A 25,041-nucleotide genomic window follows, 5' to 3' on the forward strand; every position below is an offset into this window, starting at 1 on the left:
ACACACAGCTCCCAGCCCCAGCAACAAAGGAACAGGACGCTGTGGGGAGGGACCCAGACCCAGAGGGAGGCAGAGGGGGTTTTATAGACAGCCCTCGCCCCCTGAAGTGATAATGCTCAGAGGGTAATGCAAGCATCTCGGAGCAAGTGGGCATCTCAGGACATATCTTCACTTATTCCCCAAAACCAAATATATCACAAAAAGGCTCAGTCCACAGGGCAGGATTGCCATCAGATCAGGAAAACACTTAGCAGTTAAGAGAAAGCACACAAACAAGGAAGCTGTGTATAGTACTGAGTAGTATTTATTTTGTATTTAAATTTTCTCGACTATGAAGTGATGAGCTGCACTTTCGACAACAGCACCTTCAATATGTACAAGATACTGTTTATTTCTTCCCAAAAGCAAGCAGGGGAATCAATCATAGAAGTCATCAAATTCATCTGCTTCTGTGCTGTGAGTTTGTGGGCGCAAAGCAGCCTCAATCTCAGAGCTGCTGTCGTCAGACTCACCCCAGAAAGCTGAGGGTGAGAAGAAAAAAAAATTATATATTAAAAAAATTATACACACAATTATAAAATCTTTTCCATGTTTATGTCATTTACATCAGAGGCATGATCATTTTATGGCTCTCTGGAGGCAGCTGGACACCATGGCTTACGGAGAACACCGCAGTTTTGAAAAGCTCAAGCCCTAGGTGTGCGTTTCCGATCTAGTGTGCTGTCAACGCATCGTGTCTCCAACGCCAGAGCTGCTGTGGCCAAACAGTAGGCTCATTCAGAGGCCCCACTTCATTGTTCCTCAAGGTAGCTTGAGAGAACATTTCCACTCCAAGCAATTTACTTGGCCAGCTGCTGCCTGAATTACAGCTTTGTCTATTATGTTCCACTTTCTCCCTCTACTTGACCCTGCAGTGAAGTCACAATCGGACCATGACATCACAGAGTTGGCATAAAAATGGCAATGACGTCACAAATGAAAAATCACCACTTTGTGACAGGATCAAACACAGGCAAGACTGACTTCAAAGAACAGCATGGCTTTAACAAACAGCTCTGGGAATTAGCAAACAGAACAACATTTGAAGCTGGAGAGCTGAGAGATTCCTCAGTATGTAAATCCATTAGACCCGTGGAAAAAACAAGTGAAAAGCACGGCACATGGATGGGGAAGCATAAGCGAAGCCCCCAGTCGCTTACAGCGCCGTGCTCTCTGCCTGTCCCCAGCCATTCTCAGAGAGCTGCTGTTTGCCCAAAGCCAGCGCTATAGCCATGATGCCCCAAACAAGGCACAGAACTCAGAAACGGGGATTCAGGCAGCAGGAGAAAAGGTGGCTGCCGTACCTCAGACAGAAATTTCAGCTTGTGTTTTGACTGAGGCACCGTTAATGCATTCCTTGCTTTTGATGGCACAAGCTATATAAACATCTTATCTACAAATGCAGCAGCTGCATCTTTCATCCTATATCCCCGGCCCCCTGGACTGCAGGTCTGTGCTTGGCCAGGAACATCAGAGCAGCACTGTCTGCACCCTGCGCTTGCTCCTGTGCTGGGAAGCAGCTGAACATGCTGAAAGGCTCCAAAAAATGAAACTCCCCAGCTGATGCGCCCTTCAAACAGCACCAAAGCAGCTGTCACTTACGGCATCCTTAAATCGGCTCGGGTACCACATGTCTAAAACATGTCCTATGACATTCGGGACAGCACAGTGCCTAAAACCAAGCTCCAGGCAGGAGTTCCCTGCTCACAGCACTGACTTCACTTACGAGAGGCTCCATTAGAGGTGACTTCAGACACCAGTGGTCCTTATTGTGATTAAAAGAATGAAATGCAAAAAAGAATGAAAGCATGCAGGGCCCAAACACCAATTTAAAAGCAAGCCAGCTTGCTCATGGTGAAAAAGTCATCCCAGATTTTTTATTCTAGGTGTACAGGCACCTTTGTGCACCCACCTAGTGTAACTGTGCAAATGCACATGCTGCTGCCCATACACTTCTGCAACCTGTGTTTCAAAGGGAAGATCAAGAAAACACCACATTTTTCCTTCTCTAGCTTTCCTCCTACCTGCTATTTGCTACTCTTTGATTTAAACCCTGAAGCAAAGATCACAACTCCTTCCACAAGACATGCACTATGAAACATGTCCTCTCCAGTCCAGAATTTGTCATTGTCAACTATTTGCTGGTTCCTGTGTTGAGACTGGGAAATTCCACACTTTCCTACCTCCTTATGCCCATATTTTATATGGTTCCATAATGTTGTCCTTAGAGGTTTTCTACAATATAAGTTACACTTAGAAAAATATAAATTTTAAATAGTGTAATGCCGGTTTCTTACCTTTGGATTTTATAGCAGTTACCATTCCCTTCCTGGTTTCAGTCCTGCAAAAGAGATTTCAAATAATCAGCCCAATGCCACAAAATTAAAAGACTAAATCAGCTTGGTTTTTTTTAAAGAACTGTGAGGTGGTTTAAAAAAAAAATAATTACGTCAGTAACTTCTGTAACTACCTTTTTTTTTTAAAAAAACCCAAAACAACAAACTATTTTGTCAAAGGTTTCTTCACCTTTATGTCTTTCAAAAGGTGGAGGAACTAACATGCAGCATGGACACTGGCCCAGATGTTCAGGCAGCATGAACTGGAATCATTCCTTGGTAACAGCACCGATTTACACCAGTAGTTAAGGGTACAAAGGATCAGAGCTCTGTCTATCTTTTGCAGCCTTTCAGATAATGCAAAGAAAGTAATAAAAAAAATCCAAACAAAAATAAAAGCACCCCCCACTGATGCTCACTGAACTTCCTTACTCCCCTTCCTGCCAGCGCACGCCGCCAGCCCAGCTACTGGGTTCCCATAGCATCATCCAGGGCCCTATGTAAATGTGTGATCTCCCAGCTGCCTTTTATCTTACCTTGATGTATACGCAGTTGCGACTCAGTTCTGTTAAATGGCTGCTCTTGTGTCTAGAGCATCACAGGCCCTTTTGAATCTCTCAAACAAGCTGGAATCATTTTGATCTTTTGTGTGTAGCGTGTGTATTGTGTTGGTGCTGTGAAATAATCACACAGGGGCAATGATGTAGGAGAATTAACTGTTATATTAACAGTCCCACAATAAGCTCAAAAAATAGAGCTTCAGCTGATTTTAACACGGAAGATCAAATAGGAGATATTTGTGACATTACTGTGCAAACTAGGAAAATATAATCAAATGTCAAGCTGCAATTTGGAGCTGTTGTCACAGACAAAACAGGACTCAATCAGCTGTCAAAAATTTCATATAAGTTGCTGCGTTTCATTTAAAGACATGGCAGCTAATACATAATTGCCTAAAACAGGGAGTTAAAAATATTCTAACTACAATTGTGGAGACATTTGTGAAGGAGATACCAAAAAACCCCAACAAGCAGAGATAAGACAAGCATTGCTTGTCTTATACCACTGTATTCAGTAAGAATTTGGGATTACAGCTGGTAAGCTAAACTTAAAGCAGGGGTAAGTTTTATTACATTACAGCTACCTATGTTACAGAAACTTTTCCTTTTAAATGAGATAAAGCTCATACTGCTTAAATCTTATTCCTTTCCTACAGGCTGTTAAAGCCATTAGCACTCCCTCTTTGCAGATACACAAAAAAATCCCAGAAATAGAACATTCAACATACCCAAAGTTCAACCAAGACCCCAAAGTGGTAATTAAAAGTATTAACAGTGACATAACTAGTTAACTTGTTTAAATAAAAAACTTGAAAGTGTTACCCTTCAAATGTTTAGCTGATATTTTCTTAGCATGTCATCCCAATGCCTTTCTGTTTTATTCACTCAAACCCTACACTCCATTACACTTCAACTTCTTGTTCAAATACATTTACTCAACAGTATTTCGAGCAAGGATTTTAAGTCAGAGCCTCAGGGTAGAGTCCTGCAATACCCTGAACGCCCTTCACTCTTGCTCACTTTGGTGAGACTTCATGACCCTCAGCATTTTTCAGGAGATGCTCCACATATCCCATGCTTAGCCCATAAAAATGTGCTCAAGAGGCTACATCTCTGGCAGCTGAATCATTTTTCCCTTGGGTGTAGAGTGAGGAATCACTTGTTGCTGAGCTACAAATTGAGAGGTGACTTCTGTGGCAGACTACACGAGAACCATTTTATCTTCAAGTAGTTCAGTAAAACAAGATCAGGCAGCTGGCAGCTACCACTTCTGCTGCCTGCTGCTTCGTCTCCACTGTCGAGAGGGAGATGTACAGGGTTTCCTTATTCAGCCATGCTAGGAGGTCTCTAGAAGTGACTTTTTGTTCTTCTTTTCACGGTTCAAGCCCAGACCAAACATGAGAGGGTTGGTTGTTGGGGCCCAGAGCCTCTGCTGCACTGAGGGCCACCACATGCGATGTGGAGCACAGCACCACTGTGGAGGATTGCCCGCGTCTCAGGCAGCTTGGTCCTCCTGCGCAACTCGAAGCGCTGCGAGGTGCTGCAGGTCCTGGTGTAGGCCAGTGGTCTCACAGAGAAGCTGCGGTGGACAAGGACCACCATGGCTATAGGAAGATCTGGAAACCTTCTCTCCTCTACCCCAGCCTCCCATCAAGAAAAAAGTCAATGCTGACAGGGGAGAGGGCAAGACAGATGTTTTTATTCTACCAAAACAACCCACTTGCTAGGTTCTTCCTGCCGGGACCAATCCACTGCACCTAGGAGTGGAAATTCAGTCCCAGAACAGCCCAGAGCTGTAGCACTGCACCCTGGGACCTGGGCCTGAGCATGACACAGCAGTCCACATAGAGAGGGGGACAGGTGTGTCACCAAAGGCTTGGCACAAAAGCTGTTGACACACAGCAAAATGTCTGTAGGGAGAGGGAAAATGGAGCTAGGACATCAGAAAGGCCAGACCAGAAACAGCTGCTCCACCAAACTGAGCCTGGAAAATGCTGTGAGATAGCTTTGTAACAGGGAATAAAATTCTTAAATTATGTCTGAAGTGTTAGTCAAGGCTGATAAGATGCAAGACTATCTCTACATTGCAAAGCATTCGTATTCTGAAATCGGCAAATTCAATCATGAAAGTTATCATCTGGTATACTGAGCACACAATAACTACACAGACCTCCGCGGAGAAATTTTAGGAGTATAAATGAAGTAAGGCCATTTTCACTGCCTCGACTAATCCCACGTCATGACCCTCTGATATCCATTTACACATTTGCTTCTTCCCTAAAGTAATTCCAAACTCAACCCAGGCTCTAACAAAGAAAAAACCTAAACCAGTTTAACTTCAAAGGGCCTTTTAATCTCTCCTTTACTCTGATGAAACAGGCTTTTTATATTGAAGATGCTGCAACAACAAGAAATGAAAAAGCTTCAAGAAAATATTTTTCCCCCCATAAAGAAAATTTAAGAGAAAAATACCAGATCAACAGGAGCCAAGTTAATAGAGATGACTCACTGAAAAACAGCAGAAAATGTTTACTTTAGCCTGAGTATCTTTTTTGTTAAAGCACCTGTTGAACCTCTGTGTTTTAGTGTCAAGTGAAAAAAAGACACCCAAACACCAAGGGGAAATAAAAAAGACACCCAGTTGCCAAAAAAAGACACACAGAAAACTAGCTAAACATCAAGGGAAAAAAAACCCAAACCAAAAACGACAAACGAAAACAAATCAGCCAAAAGCTCCCAAGCACTAAAAGAAAAAAACACCACCCAAATGCCAAGTTTTATCAGAAAAACAAACAGAACACCGAGTGTAGCTGCCTGAGGATCACCACTGCTCCAGCTAATCCCGTCAGACTGGAAGCCTGTGTGCCTCCATCCTGCACACGCATTGCTAAGGCAGCATGCCACGGAAAACAAATCAAGCTTTTCTTTTTCCCAGGGTGGTGCTTATTAACCCTCAATGAGAGAAGTGATGAAGCTTCTCCCCAGCGATATGTGAGGATGCAGAGTTGCAGATCCATCTTTAAAAAGCATTTTTTGAGAACAGCTAAAAGCCTCTTGGCCGTAAGCAAGCCAGGCTGTGTAGTGGCAGTGCCTCTGATATGACCATCGCAGCTATGTACCCTCTGTGATCCAGTGCCTGCAGAAGCCTGATGGCTCCATTTTCTGCTGTTTACTAGAAATTTGGCATCACAGAAGTATTCCCCACCCTGAAAAGTCAGTATAAACTAAAAATAAAATCCATTCATCCCACCAGAACCGTATAATAGTATTGAATTTAAGTAATTACACTGCAAATAGGATGACCTTTATTTCAGGATACAAAGATCTGTATCGAGCTACATTTAAGGCCATTCTCTGTTTAGATATACCACGCTGAAGGAAAAAAACCAAACAAACCACTCTTGCCTCGAGAAAGCACCAGCACAAAGACTGCATCACAGCGCTGTGATGAAGCTATGTCGGAAGAGCATAGGGCACCGCCACAAAAATAAACTCTATTTCCTCTGTACTACAAAGGCAACGTATTTAGATAGATGTTGTCTCCCCACAAACGATTCCCTGCCAATATTCGTAGAGCATCACCACTACAACATCGCTATTTCTGCAACAGCTGGATGCTAAGATGTAGGAAACAAAGCTCCCAGAAATATCTGTAACGTCAGAAAAATGTGCTTGAATTTGCAGCCAGCTTCTTACAAAAGTGATTTGACAACTGCAAGTACACAGAAGAGTAAAACAATTGGATATGGGCAGGTTTCGGGGTGCATCTCGGGAGCCTTGAAGCACGCTCTTCCACCTTCCCTGGATTTTCCCGGTAAATGCATGTCCTGACCACTCAGTCCGGACCTTAGGAGTTTTTCCCTCACAGCCCGGGCCAAACCATGCAGTTACCCCCCGCCCCCCCAAATCAGCTAAGCCATGTCAGGACTGGTTTTCAAGGTGGGAATGGGGGGGGGGTGGGGGGGTGATGCAGAGATGTGCAGAGCCCGAGTGCCCTCCGATGGCCAGCCTGCCTCGGCACGGCAATCAGCAACAGCGGGCCTGGTGTTAAACATCGCCCTCGAGATTAATTAAAAGGATGAATTATAATCTGCCAACTTTTATTTGCATGTCATTACATCTGTGTTTGGTAAAGGCAGCTTTCGACTAAAAAACAGCCTTCAGAGACCAAACCGGATGACTTCCAGAAGACAGATTAATCAAAGTTTAAAATACTTTACACCATGTTTATGTCCTGACAAATTAAAATTGTTCTTTGGTTCTTAGTCTATAATCAATCTTTAATCTTCAGATTATTTTGAAATGAGACAGCGCAAACAAGTCAAAGAAAAAAATAAGCTGCTTGCATCAAAAATTTGTAATTACCCAGAAAGCTAGTGACCTCCACTGGCTGCATCCATCGCTACAGGACCACAAAATGCCACACACATCGCCTGCTGCCCGCTCTCGCCGAGAGATTCAGTCCTGACTTCTGGTACCTTTCCCCCCAAGTAACTGTATAATTTAACATGCTCTTTCCTGCTGCAAAATGCTAACTCTTCAAATGAAAGTTGCATCTCTGTACATGTAAATACTCCCTCGGTAAAGTAAATTAAGCCAGAAAAAAAAGTAGTTTTACAGCTAGAGCAGGACAGTATTTGCAGGAGAAGAGGAAGCTCTGGCATGCACCTCCGAACAAAAGGGAACAAGTGGTCTTTACTCAGAGAGCAGCTTCCTATTAAGACTCACTCCTTCGTACATTATGCCTTTCATCCCCACTCAACCACAAAATGATTTTGCTGTAGGAAATACAATGGCAGAAAAAGATTTACATTGAAAGAATCTTTAATAATAAACTGTTGCAGATCTGCCTACTTCCCCGTGATTTATAATACAATAAACATCGGATTCTATTAAGTCTCATGCACTGAAGACATGCACTGAAAAACCGAATATGAAAGCCCTCAATTCTTCCCGTCTCCAGTACCATAATAGTGAAATGAGCATGTATAAATGTGCTAAGAGTATCTCTTTGCATCTTTTATAGCTTGTGTGTATTAATCTGTAAAGCTTATTAAGAAAGTCATTGCTATGCAAAGCAGCACCCAATCTCTTTCTCTTGCTTTTCAACAGAGTGCAGTGCTTAGCCAATAGGACCAGTCCCCTGCCCCTCATTCGGCATTCATAACATGCAACATTTGCACAATGTATCTCTCAAAGGCTGCTGAATAGAAAGCCTTAATACTCATGTAAACAACTGCAAACCAATTACTTAATGAATCAGGCCCACACATAATGAGGTGCCAGACAAAGAGCTATAAATGCATTTTTGCGCCCGAGCCTCTGCTTTAAAGTAAAATCCCTCAGCTGTAGTTTGGGCTTAACTGGCACATCATAATTATTGTCTGGAGGACATCAGAGGAAGCCATTTTTTTTATTTAGGTCCAGCAGGGTCTTTCGCGAGGTCACTCATCAGCTCAGTGACAAAACGGAGCAAAGAAGAATTTATAAAAAGTACCACAGCAGTGCTACACAGTTATGTTTATTCTCAAGTAGTGGGTTTCGAGACCACTTGTAAAAGCAATAAAGCCTGAGAAGTGACTGCAGTAAGTGGAGCGCTTAAATGTGAGCGGCGAAGAAATTCACTGCGTCCTGGCCGCAAACAAGCAGCCGGCCACCCTTTCCATTTCTGTCTTACTACTTTTGCGGCTCTCTGTCTCCACAGAGTGGATGCCAAATGTCCAAAAGCAAGGTTGTTAAACTTCTAGTCATTCAATGAATGACTACATTTAACATTTAAAATTTATTTTACATTTAACATTTAAAAATTAATATTTAAAAATTCATCGATTGGAGCACCCCTGCGTTTCACAGCATTAGGTAGTATGGTTTGGAACGCAACGTTTCAGAAAATCTAAAAATAAACAAAAAGAAAAAAAAGAAAAAATAAAAGAGTTTGAGCATAAGACTGTAAGAATTAATCCTAAAGAAAAGCATGAATGCCATTCATCAATATTGTATTATGGCTTATCTTTATTTACTGTACTTGAAGAATTAACACAAAATGCAGAACACTTGCAAGATTGGAATTGTCTCAAAACTGACCTCATCAATATCAGCATTAAAAAAAAAGCAACAGGAAGACAGCAATGCCGTATAAGCAGAAAGAATGACAAATTTATCAAAATGCTTTAAAGTCTCTTCCTGAGTGCTACTGATGGCAGTTTTCAGACCTGGAGCCGTGTAGCAGCAGCACCCACTTGCTGGGCTGTTCTAATAAGAACAAATAAAGATCTAAAGTCCAACCAATATTTCATGAGATAGCTGTGTTATATCCTATTTTCTGCTCCTTCTTGACCACTAATTTGATTGCTGCTGTTTGATTACCGTTACATACCAATGAAGAATACAAGGAACATCCAACAGAACTGCTCAGGGACCCGAAGGGAACTGCTGCAGTTAAAGAGAGTTGGTTTGGGGTTTTTTGTTGTTTTGGCTTTTTTTTTTTTAACTTTTTTTTTAAGAAAAAACAAACAAGAACAAACTGTGCCCTTTAGGTACATGTAAGGCCATTAAACATACTCAGTTTGAAAGCAAGAAAGGCATATTATAAATATCCCAGTATCAAACATAAAAAAAGCCCCAAACCCCAAGCCCATGAAAAGTGTTATCCAGTTACAGCTAGTTTACATCTTGAGTACACGGAGAAGAAACCCACCACTTTATTTCTTGAAGACTTTATGTTTTACGTCTGGCCCTCTCCTGACAACTCCTATTGTCTGGCCCCTGAGTAGCCCTACTGAGAGCAGCTGTACACGCTAATTTGTGGTTCACTGAGATGTCAATTGAGTCTTAAAATGAAAAAACAACAGCTGCAAAACAATACTTGGCTTTGGCACAAATATTTTCTAAGGTGTACCAAAGTTTAAGATGTTTTATTAGATAAACATAAATACAAACCTTAACCCTAGACCAAGTGAAAAAATAAAATAATTGGAGCTTCAGTCATTTTCTGTGGGCATTTCTCATTCTAAAGAAGCATTTCAGATATTACAGGATTAACAACTTTACCTTGAGAAGGGAGGACTTCTTTCATTCGATAAAGAATTAGTTTCTGAATGCATTTCTTGGCTTGCTTTTGCTTTGGAGCTATTATCACCACCATCCCAACCTGTTAAGTAAAAACATGAAATATAAATTTTCAAATAATGATGGCTGGACCTTACAACAGCATGCAGTCCCCAGCAGCAACACACTCTTATTTTCAAATAGATGCACGTAAAGGCCACACTCTTGGTTTGATGACAAAGTCTAAAGAGGAGCACACAATCTGCCTCAAGATTGTTTGCTCATGACTAAGTGGAAATTAGTTAAAAACACACAAAACAAGACTCCCTTGCTATCAGTGAAGTAATCTGATGATGATTTCTTGTGAACGGTGAAATTTTTGCACATCTTACCTCATTACAAAAAAAGAGCAAACAGATTCTCTTTAAGAGCTGTATCACATCATGGCAACTTTAAGCAAAAGTTAAAGGATTTTTGGGGTCTTTACTTTTTTTTATCCCCCTGTTCTCATTTACTCATTACTTTAGTAAATGAGAAGGTTCTTTTTTACTCTTCTTCCCCTTCAGTGTAGATTATTTTAGATAGTTAGCTCTCTTAATATTATTTGATACATTCATTCTCCTGAAATAGAGCTGCGTTTGGGAGACACAAATCTTGGGATTTTTATGATTTAAACAGCCAAACACCCAATGATTTCTAAATATTTTATCAATACTTTCCCTCCCCCCCCCCCCCCCGTATCTCATTTCCATTCTGTAGATTGATTTTAAAGAAAAAAGAAAAAAAGATGAGGTAAATGAATTCATTCACTGCAACTGTACAATTGCTAATCTTTATACTCATTTCCAAAGAACATGATGCTCAAGTACAAATCCCACTTTAAAAGGGCATTTTGCATATATATATATATAGTACTAAGATTATAAACAAGCCCTGCTTGTTACCAACTTCATTCCAACCCTGGACAATTTAGTATTTCTCTACATCTTGGACACTCTAACTGGTTGTGCACATTACCAGTCTGCTCCAGCAGATCACACCACTCTGCGCTTGGATTTCAGTGGCACAAATCCTGCTTGATCCTGGGCACCTCCAACACAGAGGTGTGAGATGCCTGAGCAGCACAGGAGATGGCAGGGCTCGGCCACAGGTACCACGCTGACAGCAGCGTGCTGCTTGCCAAACAAAGTCTGAGCACTTTCCAGAGGAAAAAAGAAATTAAGATTGGGAGTGGAGGGAAAGAAAAAAAAAAAGACGACACCCTCCCCTCCTTTCCCATGATGTACATGTGTAAAGGAGCAGAGACCTGCAGAGATCATGGAGAGCATCCTGGGTGAAAGACTGACAGCAGCACAGAGCTGCAGGCTGAGCAACGTGGGTATGCGCTGAGAAACCACTGACCACAACAGAACAAACATTCATGCTTGTTTGTACATTACTTTAGGAATGCAAAACAAAAAGCTAATTTAATCAAGTCAGAACTCCCAGAAACTGCTTTTCACTCCAGCAGTAAAGCACTTAGAGGTGTATTTTTTAGGGCTCCTCATGCATGGATTCAAACTACAGCACCCACTGCAGCTAAGATGATGTGCTCACTTCTTGCTTGGGGACAGACCCATCTTTGCTTCAGAAAGGCACCCCTCTGCCTGAAGACAGCCTTGCACAAAACCAGCTGCGCCTGGCTAACAGAACATCACAGGCCACAGACTCCCCAAACTCTCCAAATCCAGTTATGTGTGCCCTCAGACATGGCTCCAATGTGCCCATGGCTTGCTCCTTGCATGAAGGAGAACGTGAAGCTGCCTCCACACAAATCATTGGCTTGGCTCTAGCCACCCTTTCCATTTCAAACCTGCACTTGCAGAGGGACACATCCACCTCCTTACAATGGACTGAATGTTCTTCCTCCTTCCCAGCCACAACATGTAGAGTTTCCAGAGCACACAGTAGCTTCAGAGTGTGTCAGCGTGGTAGTAAAGCAGCTGCATCTGATGCTTGCCTCTTAAAGCCTTATCTTTGCTTCAGGCTAAGCCTGGAAACCCCACCCTGCCAACTCAGGGAAGTGGTGCTATCTGGGAACAAGTAACTTTCTCTGTTGCAGTTGAATGCTCTTCCTGTCACTCAGGGCAGTGACAGAGAGCCCATCTTTGATACAGGCATACCCACCATGCCTTCACAGTCAGCCCTTTGAAGTCCAGGTCTTTGCCAGCTCTACCAAAACTCGAACTGGGCCACTGTTGTGCCGCTCTCCTTATGGCTTTTGCATGCACACCAGCTTTGAAAGGCCATTCCCTCAAGCTTCTTGTGCCTGCTCTGACTCCCATTCCTTCACAACGTCAAACAGTAACTCTAACTACTTGTTCTCCACCTTTAAGACCCTTAAGTCCAGCTTTGCCCCACCTGTCAATTATAATACAATGCTGGGCTATCAATCCCCACTTCTGCCTTAGTTACACCAGACTGCCTTGCCAATTAGTCCAGCCATTCCCTTTGAGCATCTTTGTGCTGACTTACATCCTATGTACCCTACAGAAATCAGTTCCTTCTAGGAACTCCTGAGCCCGCCTGCTCACCTCCCTGGAAAGCCTGTTGTGGCAAGTCATCTGGGCTGCAGCACCCACGACGCGTCTGATAACACATAAACACTATGTGCTGAGCATTCAGCTGGCTCTTACCCCCTCTTACCCCGCTCATCCGCTTAATCCCCACACCTTCAACAACATGTCTGTGTTATAAGTTGCCAGAAAGGAAGAGTTTTGCTTGCAGACACACAGCACTGACAACAAAACCAGCCTAGCCTGGGCACATTGCAATACTTGCTTCACCACTCTGAGAAAGCACAAGCGATTGGTGCAACATACAGGCCAGAGAAGATACAAGAGATACACTGCTAGAAGAGAAAACTCTTGAACACTTTGCTCCTGATAGAACTGCATTGTGACATAAAACCCTTACACAGATCAGTATATTTCCTTCACAAAACCGATCATCCATCGTGTTTAAGGTTAAATGCAACTTAGTTCAAAAAACTTTAGCTCTGGGGCATGCATGTGTTTGTTGTTTTGCCCAAAGCATCTAACTTGCCATCCTGTGACAGTCCAGCGCACACTCCCTGTCGAAGGCTGAAAACAGTGAGAGGCATGCTGTGCTCAAACACAAATACACACTCTTCCCTGAGCACACAGCAGAACATGATACCCCTGGCAAGAAAGATGCACCAAGTGGAGAATAGGCAAAAGAGAAAAAAAGAAAAAAGATCGGTTTAGATCATATTAGCAGCATGCAGACTGAAACCGCTGGATAGAAGAATTGCCAAGCGCCACAAAAATTGTTCAGCAGGGAGCAGCAGCACTGGGAAGCAAAAGTGAGAGAAGAGCTGCAACACTGCTGCTGGAGAGCAACAGCTCCTTCCTGATGGCATCTCATAACCCCTCTTGGGCTGTACACAGGCTTGCTTAAAAAAGCACCTCTCCCTTCCTATCTGAATTCAGCCCATTCTTGCTACACCAGGTAAAAGACAGATACTGTGGGCTTGATGCTCTCTTCCTGTATGGTTTTTGGAAGGAGCAGCCTCACCATATCACCAGCTCTCCTGTTTCAGAGACAGCCCAGAAGCAGCACAGGTGCGCAGGAGTGAAGCTGTCCAGAGGGGGTACTTTGAGCATTTACTGAGCCTGAACAGTCAGCCTGTGCTGCACAGACACAGCTGAACAAGCCTGATAAAACTCAGTCTTTAAATTCAAACTGGGATGTTAATAATAGGAAATTCTTAATCTAATCATTCGAGCAATACTGCAGCAGAACGGGAGCTGGTGTGTCCCAGACAACACAGCTCTCCTCGCGCCTTCTTCCCTATGCATTGTTCCTTCCACTCAGAACTAGCAAAGGATCTGCAATACCACGATTAATTAAAAACATTCCACACTTCTCAACTTTGAATTAATTGTGCAGTCAGCATGGGTCAAAGCAGCTTTCATGTCAGCTTTTACAATTTTTGTTCTGAACAAAATGGGTGTAGTCGTCTTCATTAGCCAACAATTCCAGGAAAAAAAACCCACCATTGTTGCTTAATGAACCACTATTATTTTGTTCTGCTGAACAGTTAAAAGTGATCTTTAACCCAGAACATACTGTACCAGCACAGAACTGAAAGAAGATATTTTCTCCACACATTCCACCTATGGCTTAGGGTTGCAGTACCTATCAAATTATAGCCAAACATCTCAGTGGCTAAAGAAATGGTGTGATGTAATTTTCTGCAAATGAAGAGTTAAGAAATCTCTTGGCCTCATACTTGCAACATTTATATCTTGCTAATTGTATTACCTTTCTCACAGAGGAAGAAGCTCATGCTTTTTAAACATCAAAACCATCATTAAAGCCCTTCACCGCAGCTAGAGTTCCAGCACAGAAAAGACATCTGCAGACCCCAAATCGTCTTTCTACAAATGATCTCTAAGTGCTTGACTCTGCCTATCTGGAAATGGAAAAGGTAATTCACAAGGTTGCTGGGTTTTTAAAATGCAGACTGGAAAAACAGAAATACCACTGGGTTCATGCGTAGCCTCTACAGTTTGTGAGCAAAACTGAAATCTTTGACCTAAGCGACAAAGCACATAAGCAAGCTGCAGAAGCAGTATAGCAGGCGCTGCTCTACTGGGACAAGAACAAGAGCACTTTGTATGCCACTTAAAAGCCATAAAGAGCTATCATCCGTTATTGCCAATAACAATCAATAATCCTGTATGCAAATGGAGGTAGTTGGAGGGCAAGAGACCCCAGTGCTTTTGCACACTCAACCCAGACATGTATCTGCATCTTCCTCCCCTACACAAGTGACAGCCTGCACCAAAAGGAACTTTGCTTTTTCAGCATGCTTTTATCACCCATAAAATAATTAGCAGCCTACATATTTCAGCTGTCACTAGCCTTCGAAGTCAGTAATGCCTTGGAAGGAATATCATCAGGATCATCTGAGCCAGCAAACTGTGTAGTTTTACAGTTACCTTCACAATAGTTACTGCACCCACATTCAGAAGTCCTAGTAAGTCTGAGATGCCATACTGCTAGGTCCTGTACCAAAACAGAAAACTAACAATAATTCCTGCCCAGAGGAACTTTAACTCTGAACAAGCTCCTCCACCACATTAACACTAATTACTGCACTTGCTGATAATCTAAAGAACTATGCAGGATGGGCTCTCACAGCTGCCATGACACTGGGAGCACACAAACAGCTGCTGTGCATGCCTCTGTTTTGGGACCAGAGGTACGAGTGCCAGCTCTTACATGCACTGATTTCCCTTGCAATAAAGTAAAAAATTTGTGTACAGAGAGAAGATAAAAGGTACCTGCAAATCTGATAGAAGGATGTGCACTTTGGAGAGCAAACAGATGGAAAGTCTCCAGATTAAAACCTAAGCAGAGCACTGCAGTAACCAGTATCCAGAAGTAGGTCAAATACCAACAAATACATCCTCCATTCCTTTAAATGAAAAATAAAAAAGGATAAATACTCTTATTATAGTAACATACTAACATATATTGCTATCCTCTCAAGAGCAGATACTTGGATGACCAGTGGACTTCGAAAATACCAGCACAGCAAGCCATCCTGTGAGAATACTCTAGAAGCTGCTGCGTCTGTTTAAAGAGTGAAGAAATTTCACCCAGAATTCATAATTATAAAAGAATGCTGAGGTCTTTCAGGAACTTAAAAGTCGAGCAGCATAAAATATCACCTACTGGAGAACATAATCCAAACTAATTTAGGCAAAAAGTACACTCTTACACTGTCCTAAGGTGGTTCTGCCACACCACAACAGCAGCAGTGATTAATCATGTACAGATGAACTTTTTTCATAACAGCAGTTGCGAATGAGTTGATATCAAATGAAGCAAGAAGTTGGGTAGACTTATTAATGCCTTTATTAGTGCACTCCAAGTGGAACCTCGGGAACCTTTTAGCTTCAAGCTCAAAGAAGGACCTCACTGGGAAGGACACGTGGGCGTGGGAAAAGTGTTGGCAGGATTATTGTCTCATTAAAGGTGACCTAAAAAGGAAAGCAGAATTGGATTTGTGCTCTTTCATGTTCCCTTATGATATATAAAAAAGGGCTAATTTTTTTTTTTCTTCTGAAGAGGGTTTTTCCTCTTTATTTCTACATTAGAGATTTTTATACCTGGAGAGTAGCTGAAAGGTGACATTCAAGATGTTGTGAAAGTGAAGCCTGATGGGTGGAGAAGTAACGCCATTTTTATTAAAATGCTTTGTACCTTTAACGTCTATTTAAATCAAAGACATAAATGAACGGTAGAGAGGGAATCTAGTTTTGTTAAAGATTTAACAAACCCGCCCCTTCAGTAAAATCAGTCCTTTCCTACTCATAAATGAGACTCTTAAACAGCCATCCAGCAAAACAAGAAATAATGGGTTTTATCCTTTCTTTTTAATCTCACATTATTTGCCTACCTCAGGAACAGCAAAAAAGCTGAACAAATTCTTTTACATGTCTTCCCATGATAAAAAAGAGAAAGAAAATGAGCCCACATATCCTCCTCTATCATATAACTTAGTATAAAATGAGATTGCTATTAATAGTTAATGCCTCTCTGGATGAGACCAGACACAAAATATAATCCTTTTTAAGTCAATTATCACAGCATGGCCTTCCACAAGCTCAGGACAAGGCTCTAAGAAAACAAAACAAAACCAAACCATCTTTATGCTATGAGCTACATTGCCCCTGCGCCCCCAATACAGAAGGGGTTGGAGAAGCTCAGGTGGCCTGTCGCAGATGGGAACAGCTTGGCAGATGTTTCAGGCCAAGCCTCTGTTTAGAAAAGCTCCAGGTGAAGTCTGGCCTTGCACAAGCAGTTCCAGGCGCCAACACCAGCTGGCTATAAGGACATCCAACACCACTCCAACTATGATTCTAAAGCCTTTTTCCCCAAAGCCACACAGCTATCTCATTCTCCCCTACAGGCAGGAAAGAAAAAATGCAAATATTTCTGGAATATTTACAGAATATTAAAACAAACATTTTGGTTCTTTTTTCTGTAACAGAAGAAAAGTAAGCTAAAACTACAGAAGCATTTGTGAAGTGCCATCAGAGAAGACTGCTTGGAAGCGCATCCACCCAGCTCTCACAATGGACCCCATCAAAACCCAAAAGCCCCAAGGCTTCCAGTGTTTCAAACCAACACTCAAAGCCCTTAAAGAATGCAGCAAGTACTGAAAAAAACCAACCAAAATTTGTATCCCTTAATCTTAGATAAAGTTGTACAGTGAAATGATCACATACAGGAAGAACTTTAAATATCAGTTCATCTAAAAACACAAAGCCAAACCCTCAAACAAGTCATTTGAGCCCAAAAGACAACACGGAGAGATGCTGCCTCTATTTTAGGCACAGAACAATTTAGAGCTCCAGGGCCACAGTCTACAGCAAATAATGATGAACAAAAAGGAAAAAGCGACAGGCTGGAAGGGCGAGGAGCCAGAAGAGAACAAGAAGCCCAGAGAAGATCATGGGCTGAAGATGAATCGCATCTGAAAGGAACAACTTTGCTTTCAAGTGAGATATGAAAAGCCTCACTCCTAGAGACAATGCTACCACTGGCTACTGGAAACACACTGCAGCAAAACAGCAAATAAAGCAGACTCGGAAAGAATGGATTTTAATCTTAAGTTACTGGTTTCAGCATTTAGGTTAGGGAGAGTTTCTCAGCATTTTTGCAAATAGGAAGTATTAAGTGTTTGCATGGCCAGTCAGTAAGAAAGCTCAGGAAAGGAGGATGTCCATTGTGGCTTGGCTTTTGACTGACTGACATCCAACACAGCAACCAGCCGCACAAACCGCCAGGGTCTCCAGCAGGAAAAACCGCAATAGAGAATTCCCTGACAAATTCGTATGCAAAAATCACGTTAAAAAAGTACTGGCAATTCAAACCAAAAGCATCAGCAGTTACAGAGATCCAAACTCAAGAGCCGGTATTCTCTTTAAAAAAATAGTATCAGTGATGGCATTAGTCAGAGGGAAGAACTATTCCTGACATTGTTCTTGCTGGCACTCTTTGCTGTTTCAGGAACTTAAACCCCCATCCTCAAATTGGAATGCTCTTACATGGCATACAAAATCAAACCAATCCCAAGATTTGCAAAGTTTTAGAAACAAGAAGTGTGTTTTGTTTCATGCAAAATATTTAAGTGGCTTTTAAATCCTCTGAAAATCAATGCAATTCATGTTTTTAAATATGTTGCCATGTGTGACTGAAGGACATTTTAAGAAGCACAAAAATGGAAAGCATTCTACTCTCTAGAAAAAAATATCTTAAGTTTTATTGGGCTAACACAGGAATATTATTGCTGCAGTATAATTCAGGAATACAAGAAGCACATTTTTATATTTCAGCTGCAAATTAGGCTCAAACAGCAGCAGAGGAAAACCTCTATAGAGAAATGAATTGCTCTCCAAAAGACAGGCTATTTTGAAGCTGTAAAAGATCAGAAAAGCAACAGCGAGTGTTGCATAAGCAGATGCCCTTGCACCTTTCTGTTGGAGTACACACCTGCATAAATAAATATTTAGCCAAACATCAAAATTTATAAGGAAACAGCCCACCACTTTTCAAAATCAGGCAAAAGCAAATTGAGACTCATTGCGAAGAGCCCTGCCCTGAATTCTAATGCGTTACTGATACCCCAGGACCGCCAAGCAGCGAAGAGTCTTGGGATCCTAAGCAAGCCTCATACATCTGCTGCAGGAAGATCTGAACGTGTCTTGATAAAACCTTATTGCTAAAAATTTTGTGTTATCAGGCAGCTTTTGTAACGGAGGCAAAGGCTCAGCTTCCCGGCTAGCGGGGTTTTTTCCCTGCGCTTATTCTAATGATACACATTCAATTACTCGAGAAAAGAAAAGAATCAAATCAGAAACATCTGTAGTTTGCCATATAATTACTGGATCTTCCCCATGGAGACTGACCTTTGTAACACTGATACCGGGACCTGAAAGGCTAAATGACAGGATATTCACATGGTTTAAATGTGTAACATGATTACAAGGAATTAAATAGGCGCTGTTATTTTCCATCTTGGTTTATGTTAACATAAGCGTGGACTTTATGATCTTACGTTTAATCTTTGCGCTCAGTATGTAGTAGCTGAATTTACTCACTATTAGCGGACCCAAACCACTAAAATGCCATGTTTTGATTATATAATAAAGTTGAATACTGGATTTGAGGTTAATATGCAGCCATTACTTTTACCTGTAATAGGAATCTTTTCGACCACGCTTTCTTCCTTGCTCTCATCTTCACACCAGCTTGTGACTTCTGGATGTGAACACACCATAATGAAACATATTTCAAAGTCACAGTGATCAGACTGGTTTGTTTGCTTTTAAGCCCTACTCCCTTTAATTTCTCACTTTTGTTATCTCTTGTTTATTGATCTAAACTATCCATTACTGTTCTTAAAAGAGGCGCCTACTGTGAACTTTCCTTGCATGCAAGGATACCCTGCCTCTCTGTAGCTTCCAGAGAAAAGGACATGCTAACCAAATGTCTTAAATTATTTAAGACCCAATGGGATTTGGGAAACAAACAACCCACAGTAACTCTGCAATCTCGTCCTGCAGCCCGACAGCGACAGCGTATATCATACCGACCACGGAAAAATAGTTTAAATCAAAGTCTCCGTCTCCTCCATGGATAAAAGTCGTTGAATTTAGGAGGCCTAAAGCAGTTTGTTTACATTTGCTGTGTAAAGAGCGTTGCAACCTAATTGCCTGTCTCTTCCGGGCTTTGATGTAAGGGATGCTCCGAGAGCAGATCGAGCAAGTTGCCGTGGCCAGTTATTACACCGGACTAATATATTACTTTCTTATCTAAAGAAATTAACTAGGTTTTCACAAACGCATTCACCTTCTAAGCTCTAAAACAGCACCACATATCTTTCTCAACATGAGCCGTTTTATTTTTGAAAATTTATTCTGCAAACTGGCTTTATAGTAAAAGGCAACAAATATATCCCCCAATTTCTAAATGGTAGACATTTTAAAAATACATGCATGCCTGTAGATACATTTTTAATAACTGCCACAAGGCTTGCTTTTCTACTGCTGCTGCTGCAAAAAAAGAAGTGACAACAGGCATCACTCATTTTAAGTAACAACAAGAACGACAAACAATACAGATATTTAAGAAAATCCCCTGAAGTCCATTACAAATATACATTAATTCATCAGTCACTGTAATATAGTCCCCAGCAGACCTGAATAGAAAATACATATATACAGAAAAGGACAATAACTTTGAGCGTGCAGCTGGACCTTTTAACACTTGTTACCTTGTTCTCCTGAGCCGGCAAGCCAGGGAGCGTGTTTTGCCTGCTTTATTTCCCCGCCGTCATTTGGGATCGATGGTAAGCTATAAGATGATTCATTACTCTGAATAGATGACCTATCCCCACACTCTTCTGGAAGGACCTCTCTCAACACCGGTAGAGCCTGCAGCATTAAAAAAATAAAAATAGCCACAGCCCTATTATCCTTCGTCTCGAGCATTTTCCAACATACATTTAGGCTAATCTATACTTCACGGTGTAATCTGTTTCCAGGGTGTTTTTGTTAGATGTTAAATTACCTCCGAGTTAAATCACACTAGCTCAGGAATTGCATTCTGCCTTGAAGTAACACAAACTCTGCATTATTCTTTTAATCACTAGGTTTTCTGGAAATTCAGTATTGCCGGTCTCACACATTCAGGATAAGCACAACAGAAGGATGTATCAAATGCGCTGCAAAAGCAACTGACTGAAAAGAAATCTTTTCATTTCAGGCACACAGCAATAAGGGAAGTTAACCCACAGTGTGAGCAATAGCTGCAGCTTAAAACACTACTGAGACTGATGAACCTGAAGGCAGAGCTCTACCCTGATGCACAGCTTGCCCAAGCTAGCCTCAGCTAAGCGCAGTTCCAGTTTTAATCAGTGTTATTCCTGCACGTTCATAAAGTTTGATCTCTCCTGCCTGTGCATGCAGCAGCACTATTCAGACCTCCATAGTTAAATGTATTCTTAAAACAAAAAATTAAGTTGGAAGCCAGTACCTTTACAGGAACTGAACAGATCATAAATACGACTGAGTTAAAAGCAAGCTTAAAATAAAGGAAGTGCTTCTTAGGTTACCATCCACCTGTGTTAAAAGTACTGTGTGTGGAGTTGTAAAGCTCTTTCTGAGAGCAGGAGAAATCATCCTTCCTGGCATTTGTTATTTCACAAAGAGCAGCAAACGCTTTTTGGGCATCCTTCCCATCTCTTCTTTACTTGTAGGGTGCTACTCTTGGGTTTAATTTGTAACATAAATTATGGATTTAAGATTTAAAATCTATTAGATTTTCTGCTTTTATTGCTTTATTAAACAATTAAATAATTAGCCTTCAGCAATGAGAGCCAATGTGTCAGAGAGAACTCTGTTTTTTTAATATGCACTGACCTGAGAGTATGGAACAACTTCAAGCCAAAACATTTTGGACTCATGAGAAAATTTTCTTCCCTGCATCTACCCTCTTGTTAATCCATATTTATTCAGGAGCCCAGAATGGCAACTTTTCACTCTTAGGCAAATAGCTTGCTGAATTTTTGCTACTAAACTTACATATGAGAAGTCTTCATGCAAAACCAATGCAAGCAAGCTGCTAACTTCATTCAAAAAAATGGGGATTTTGTCTCATTTTCTTAATGTAAAGAATGCCTTAAATTACAGGCAGGATTAGCAAATCTTAACCATTGAAAGAAATTAATTCCCATGTAGCAGTTTATTTCAGAGAGGATTTCTTACACCAGAATTCATTTGTTTACCTATCTGCAGTATCATTTAACATCCAAACAGGCATGAACCACCACCAACACGTACAAGCAATCAGTGTAAACCATAATTAATCCAGACGGAAGGAAGGGTCCCACCAGGTGAACTAAAGCTTGGCATTCAGCGTCACAAGGAGCAAGGCAGTTCTGGGGTGGCTGATGTCTCCAAATGGACATGAAGTCATCTAACATGCTGCATGAGCCATGTGGGTCTTATTTTTACAGGTATGTAACTTGGCTGAAAAGGCCACAGCTTCCACAGCCAAGAGGCCATCCCACTGCCCAGAAAAGGTGTTCCTACCACAGCAGCTCTCTACAGCTGTCCCATATCCACAGGAACAATACCCAATTTTCTTAACAGGGATAATGGGAGAGATCCATAAGACAAGAGAAAAACTGATAGTAAGACATAAGAGAATTGACATAAATTACTGGTAACAGACGAGGAGAAGACAGGCAGGTAGACAGACAGATTCTATGGGCAAGATGCTGAAGGCACTGGAGAAGGTGGACCTGCTGCTGGTCATCACCAAACCTCCATGAAGCATAAGTGCTGATGGTCATGGAGCTGGCAAACTTATCAGGTCTATTTGTACAGTCAGGAACTCACAGCTCCCTCCTGCACCTCCACACTGCTGCCTGGCTGTACAGTACCATCAGCCAGTGGGGCTCCTGACAGATCTTTAAGCCCCTGGAGACAGAAGACAACAACATGGGCCAAAAATTCAAACTCTAGAGTCATAAATATTTAAGATCCTTAGGTGCAGATTGCTTGCGAGTTCACTACTACATTACATACATCGTAATGTAAAGCAACTGTTCCTGTACATGCATGTTGTATAATCTGCCTGGAAATAAAGTGTTTCCAAATAGGGGATGCATCCTGGCATCACATTTAAGATGGGATCCATTTAACAGTTAAATGAGGGTGTGGGCCACAGTAACATGTAGCTTGCATTATTGAACTTCGACTCCGCAAAAGTTTTTACATGCAATTATAAGTTTATGTTCAGTATTTGATTATCTGTCACAAGCACAATAACACATTCCTTGCTTATCTCTTCTAATTGCCTGAATGTTTTAAGGACAGAACATAAATTACTTACCCACATGAAGTAAAGGAAGTTACCCTGGCTATTACTGAAAGCATACAACTGACTAAAATATTACATCTTAACTGTTTCAAAATCTATTAAAACTAGAATATAGCAAGGCAGTTCACATTTTTTAAATTTCTCATTAAAAATTAAAGGAAAAATATTTTTTGGAGCAGAGCATGCAGTCAACTCCTTATGGGCAGGCTGCCTGGCAAACCTCCTAGTTCCCACCACCAGGATGGTGTAGAAGCAGCTGGGACATCATCCCAGTGCCAGAGTCCTGGCTCTTCTGGCATGGCTGCAGCCCCAGTGCTGGAGGCTGGAACCCTGCCCTCCCCACATAGATGGCTGCTCTGGGCTTGCAGCAAATGAGGTCAGGGCACTTGCAGGCCTACCAAATACCAACTAACTTTTTTTTTTTTTGAAAGAGCTAGTTTATAACCTTTTTGCATTAACATTTAAAAAATTAGCATGCTACTATTTCTAAAACGTTCTGCATAATCAGTGTACCAGTCATAACTTTGTTTAAAAAAATAATAAAATCCATCATTCATGATAAAAAGCTACTAAGCCACAGAGAATGATATAAGCCTTGTGATAAATTCGCACCACAGCAAATGTATGAGCTTGTTTAAATAAATAACTGGTTTGAAGGGTGGAAAACAGACACCCTGCTGGAGACCTTAGAGAGACTGTTTTCTTTGTGGGACGGAGTGCTATATGTGTTTGCCCCAAGACAACTGAAGAACTCGTTTTCTCTCTTTACCTCCTCCTAACCATCTCTGAGGCTGATTAATGAACACAGACTGCTTGTCATTCCCACACAGCAGACTGCACGAGCAGCAAAGGGCCTGTCTCGCCTTAACAGTGCAAATTAGTCTCTAGGTGTCATTGATCTCGATATTATCACACACAAGTGCCAACCTGGCTGTCCTGCACCTTCTTGCTGGAAACCAGCAGTCTTTCAAACATCTCTGCCACTTCTTCCGTGAGCTGAACCTGCTGCTTTTTCAAGAACAAGGCATGGCTGCTCAAGCAAGTCTGCAGCATATCCACATCCCACTGCTGGTCTGGCCTGAGAAACAAACCCAAGCATGTTAGGGGGACAGCCCACATACATGAAACTCACACAAGAGTCACACTACTCATTATCTGGACAAGCAGGTCAACATGCAGCAGGAAAAGTCATCACACATTTTACCCTTCGTTCCCACTTTTTCTTCTAAAAACGTTCAAAGTGGACAATGTAAGTCACTCATGATTTCTGCAAAGGTGGGGAGGATAGGCAGGGGCAATCATCATCATGTCAGCCCCCTGGGTCTGTCCTGAGACTCATGTTCAGGAGACATTAAACCTCATTTGCTGCCCCTGGTCTCAGCCTTGGGCAGACCTCACTTACTCCAACAGGTACCCACTCCCCCAGGCTTGTTTTGTTTTGTTTTTGTTTTTTCCCCAGAGTTATTTTTATTATTTTTGAGCAAAAGTGCCTTTTAACACAGAAAATATAAATACTGCAATCTTGTTTGCCAAAGATGTTTGTTTTTTCAGTTGCTCCAATGAAGTTTCATGAACAGAGGACTGAATTTCAATTAACTCCACAAGTGTTTGTCCCCAAGAAACCATTCAGGAAATACAACAACGTATTAGTGCTCGCAGGCATATCAGTCTCAAAAGGAGAACCAGGTATAGGTAAATAGACCATTCTTCAGCGCTCACAAGTGCCCCGATCCTGCTAACACTTGAGCATTGCTAAGCCTGTAACAGTGAAGGAGGTCTAGACAGAAGCTATGTACGAAAGAATAGAAATTGTTTTCATTGCTGTATTATTAAAGAGACCTAAAAAAACCGCAAAATAAAACAATTCTCACTTGTCCTTGTGGCATACACACAGGAAAGAAAAACCCATTTTGAATAACTGTGGTTTATTGTTTTTAAAGGCTATATGCATCTTCTGCTTCACAGAAAAATAATTTGCTTCTCAAAATTACATTCTCCATCCTTATGAGCCTGAGACTTGCATTGAAGATCACAGAAATTACTGGCTAGGAGGTCTCTGAAGTTAATATGCTTCCCTTCCTGCCAGAGCAGCC

At 41.6% G+C, this 25,041-nt stretch overlaps 1 protein-coding gene across 5 annotated transcripts in view; it reads right to left on the reverse strand.

Moving 5' to 3' along the window:
- Positions 1-282: 282 nt before the first annotated feature.
- The window catches only part of KIZ (kizuna centrosomal protein), a 50,657-nt gene continuing 25,898 nt past the window's right edge, over positions 283-25,041 (reverse strand). For 2 of the 5 annotated variants that reach the window (XM_074931579.1, XM_074933235.1), the window contains 6 exons: positions 23,876-24,026; positions 20,337-20,496; positions 19,256-19,321; positions 9,986-10,085; positions 2,337-2,380; positions 283-521 (listed from right to left, as the gene is read on the reverse strand). In XM_074931579.1, coding sequence (XP_074787680.1) covers positions 418-521; positions 2,337-2,380; positions 9,986-10,085; positions 19,256-19,321; positions 20,337-20,496; positions 23,876-24,026 — 625 coding nt within the window. In that variant the 3' untranslated portion in view covers positions 283-417. Of the gene's footprint in view, positions 522-2,336; positions 2,381-9,985; positions 10,086-15,333; positions 15,468-19,255; positions 19,322-20,336; positions 20,497-23,875; positions 24,027-25,041 lie in introns of those variants that run through there. The other 3 variants (XM_074932418.1, XR_012632511.1, XR_012632735.1) reach the window with 3 other exon arrangements.

Source organism: Athene noctua, chromosome 1 (assembly GCF_965140245.1).
Source record: "Athene noctua chromosome 1, bAthNoc1.hap1.1, whole genome shotgun sequence".
Lineage (NCBI taxonomy): Eukaryota > Metazoa > Chordata > Aves > Strigiformes > Strigidae > Athene > Athene noctua.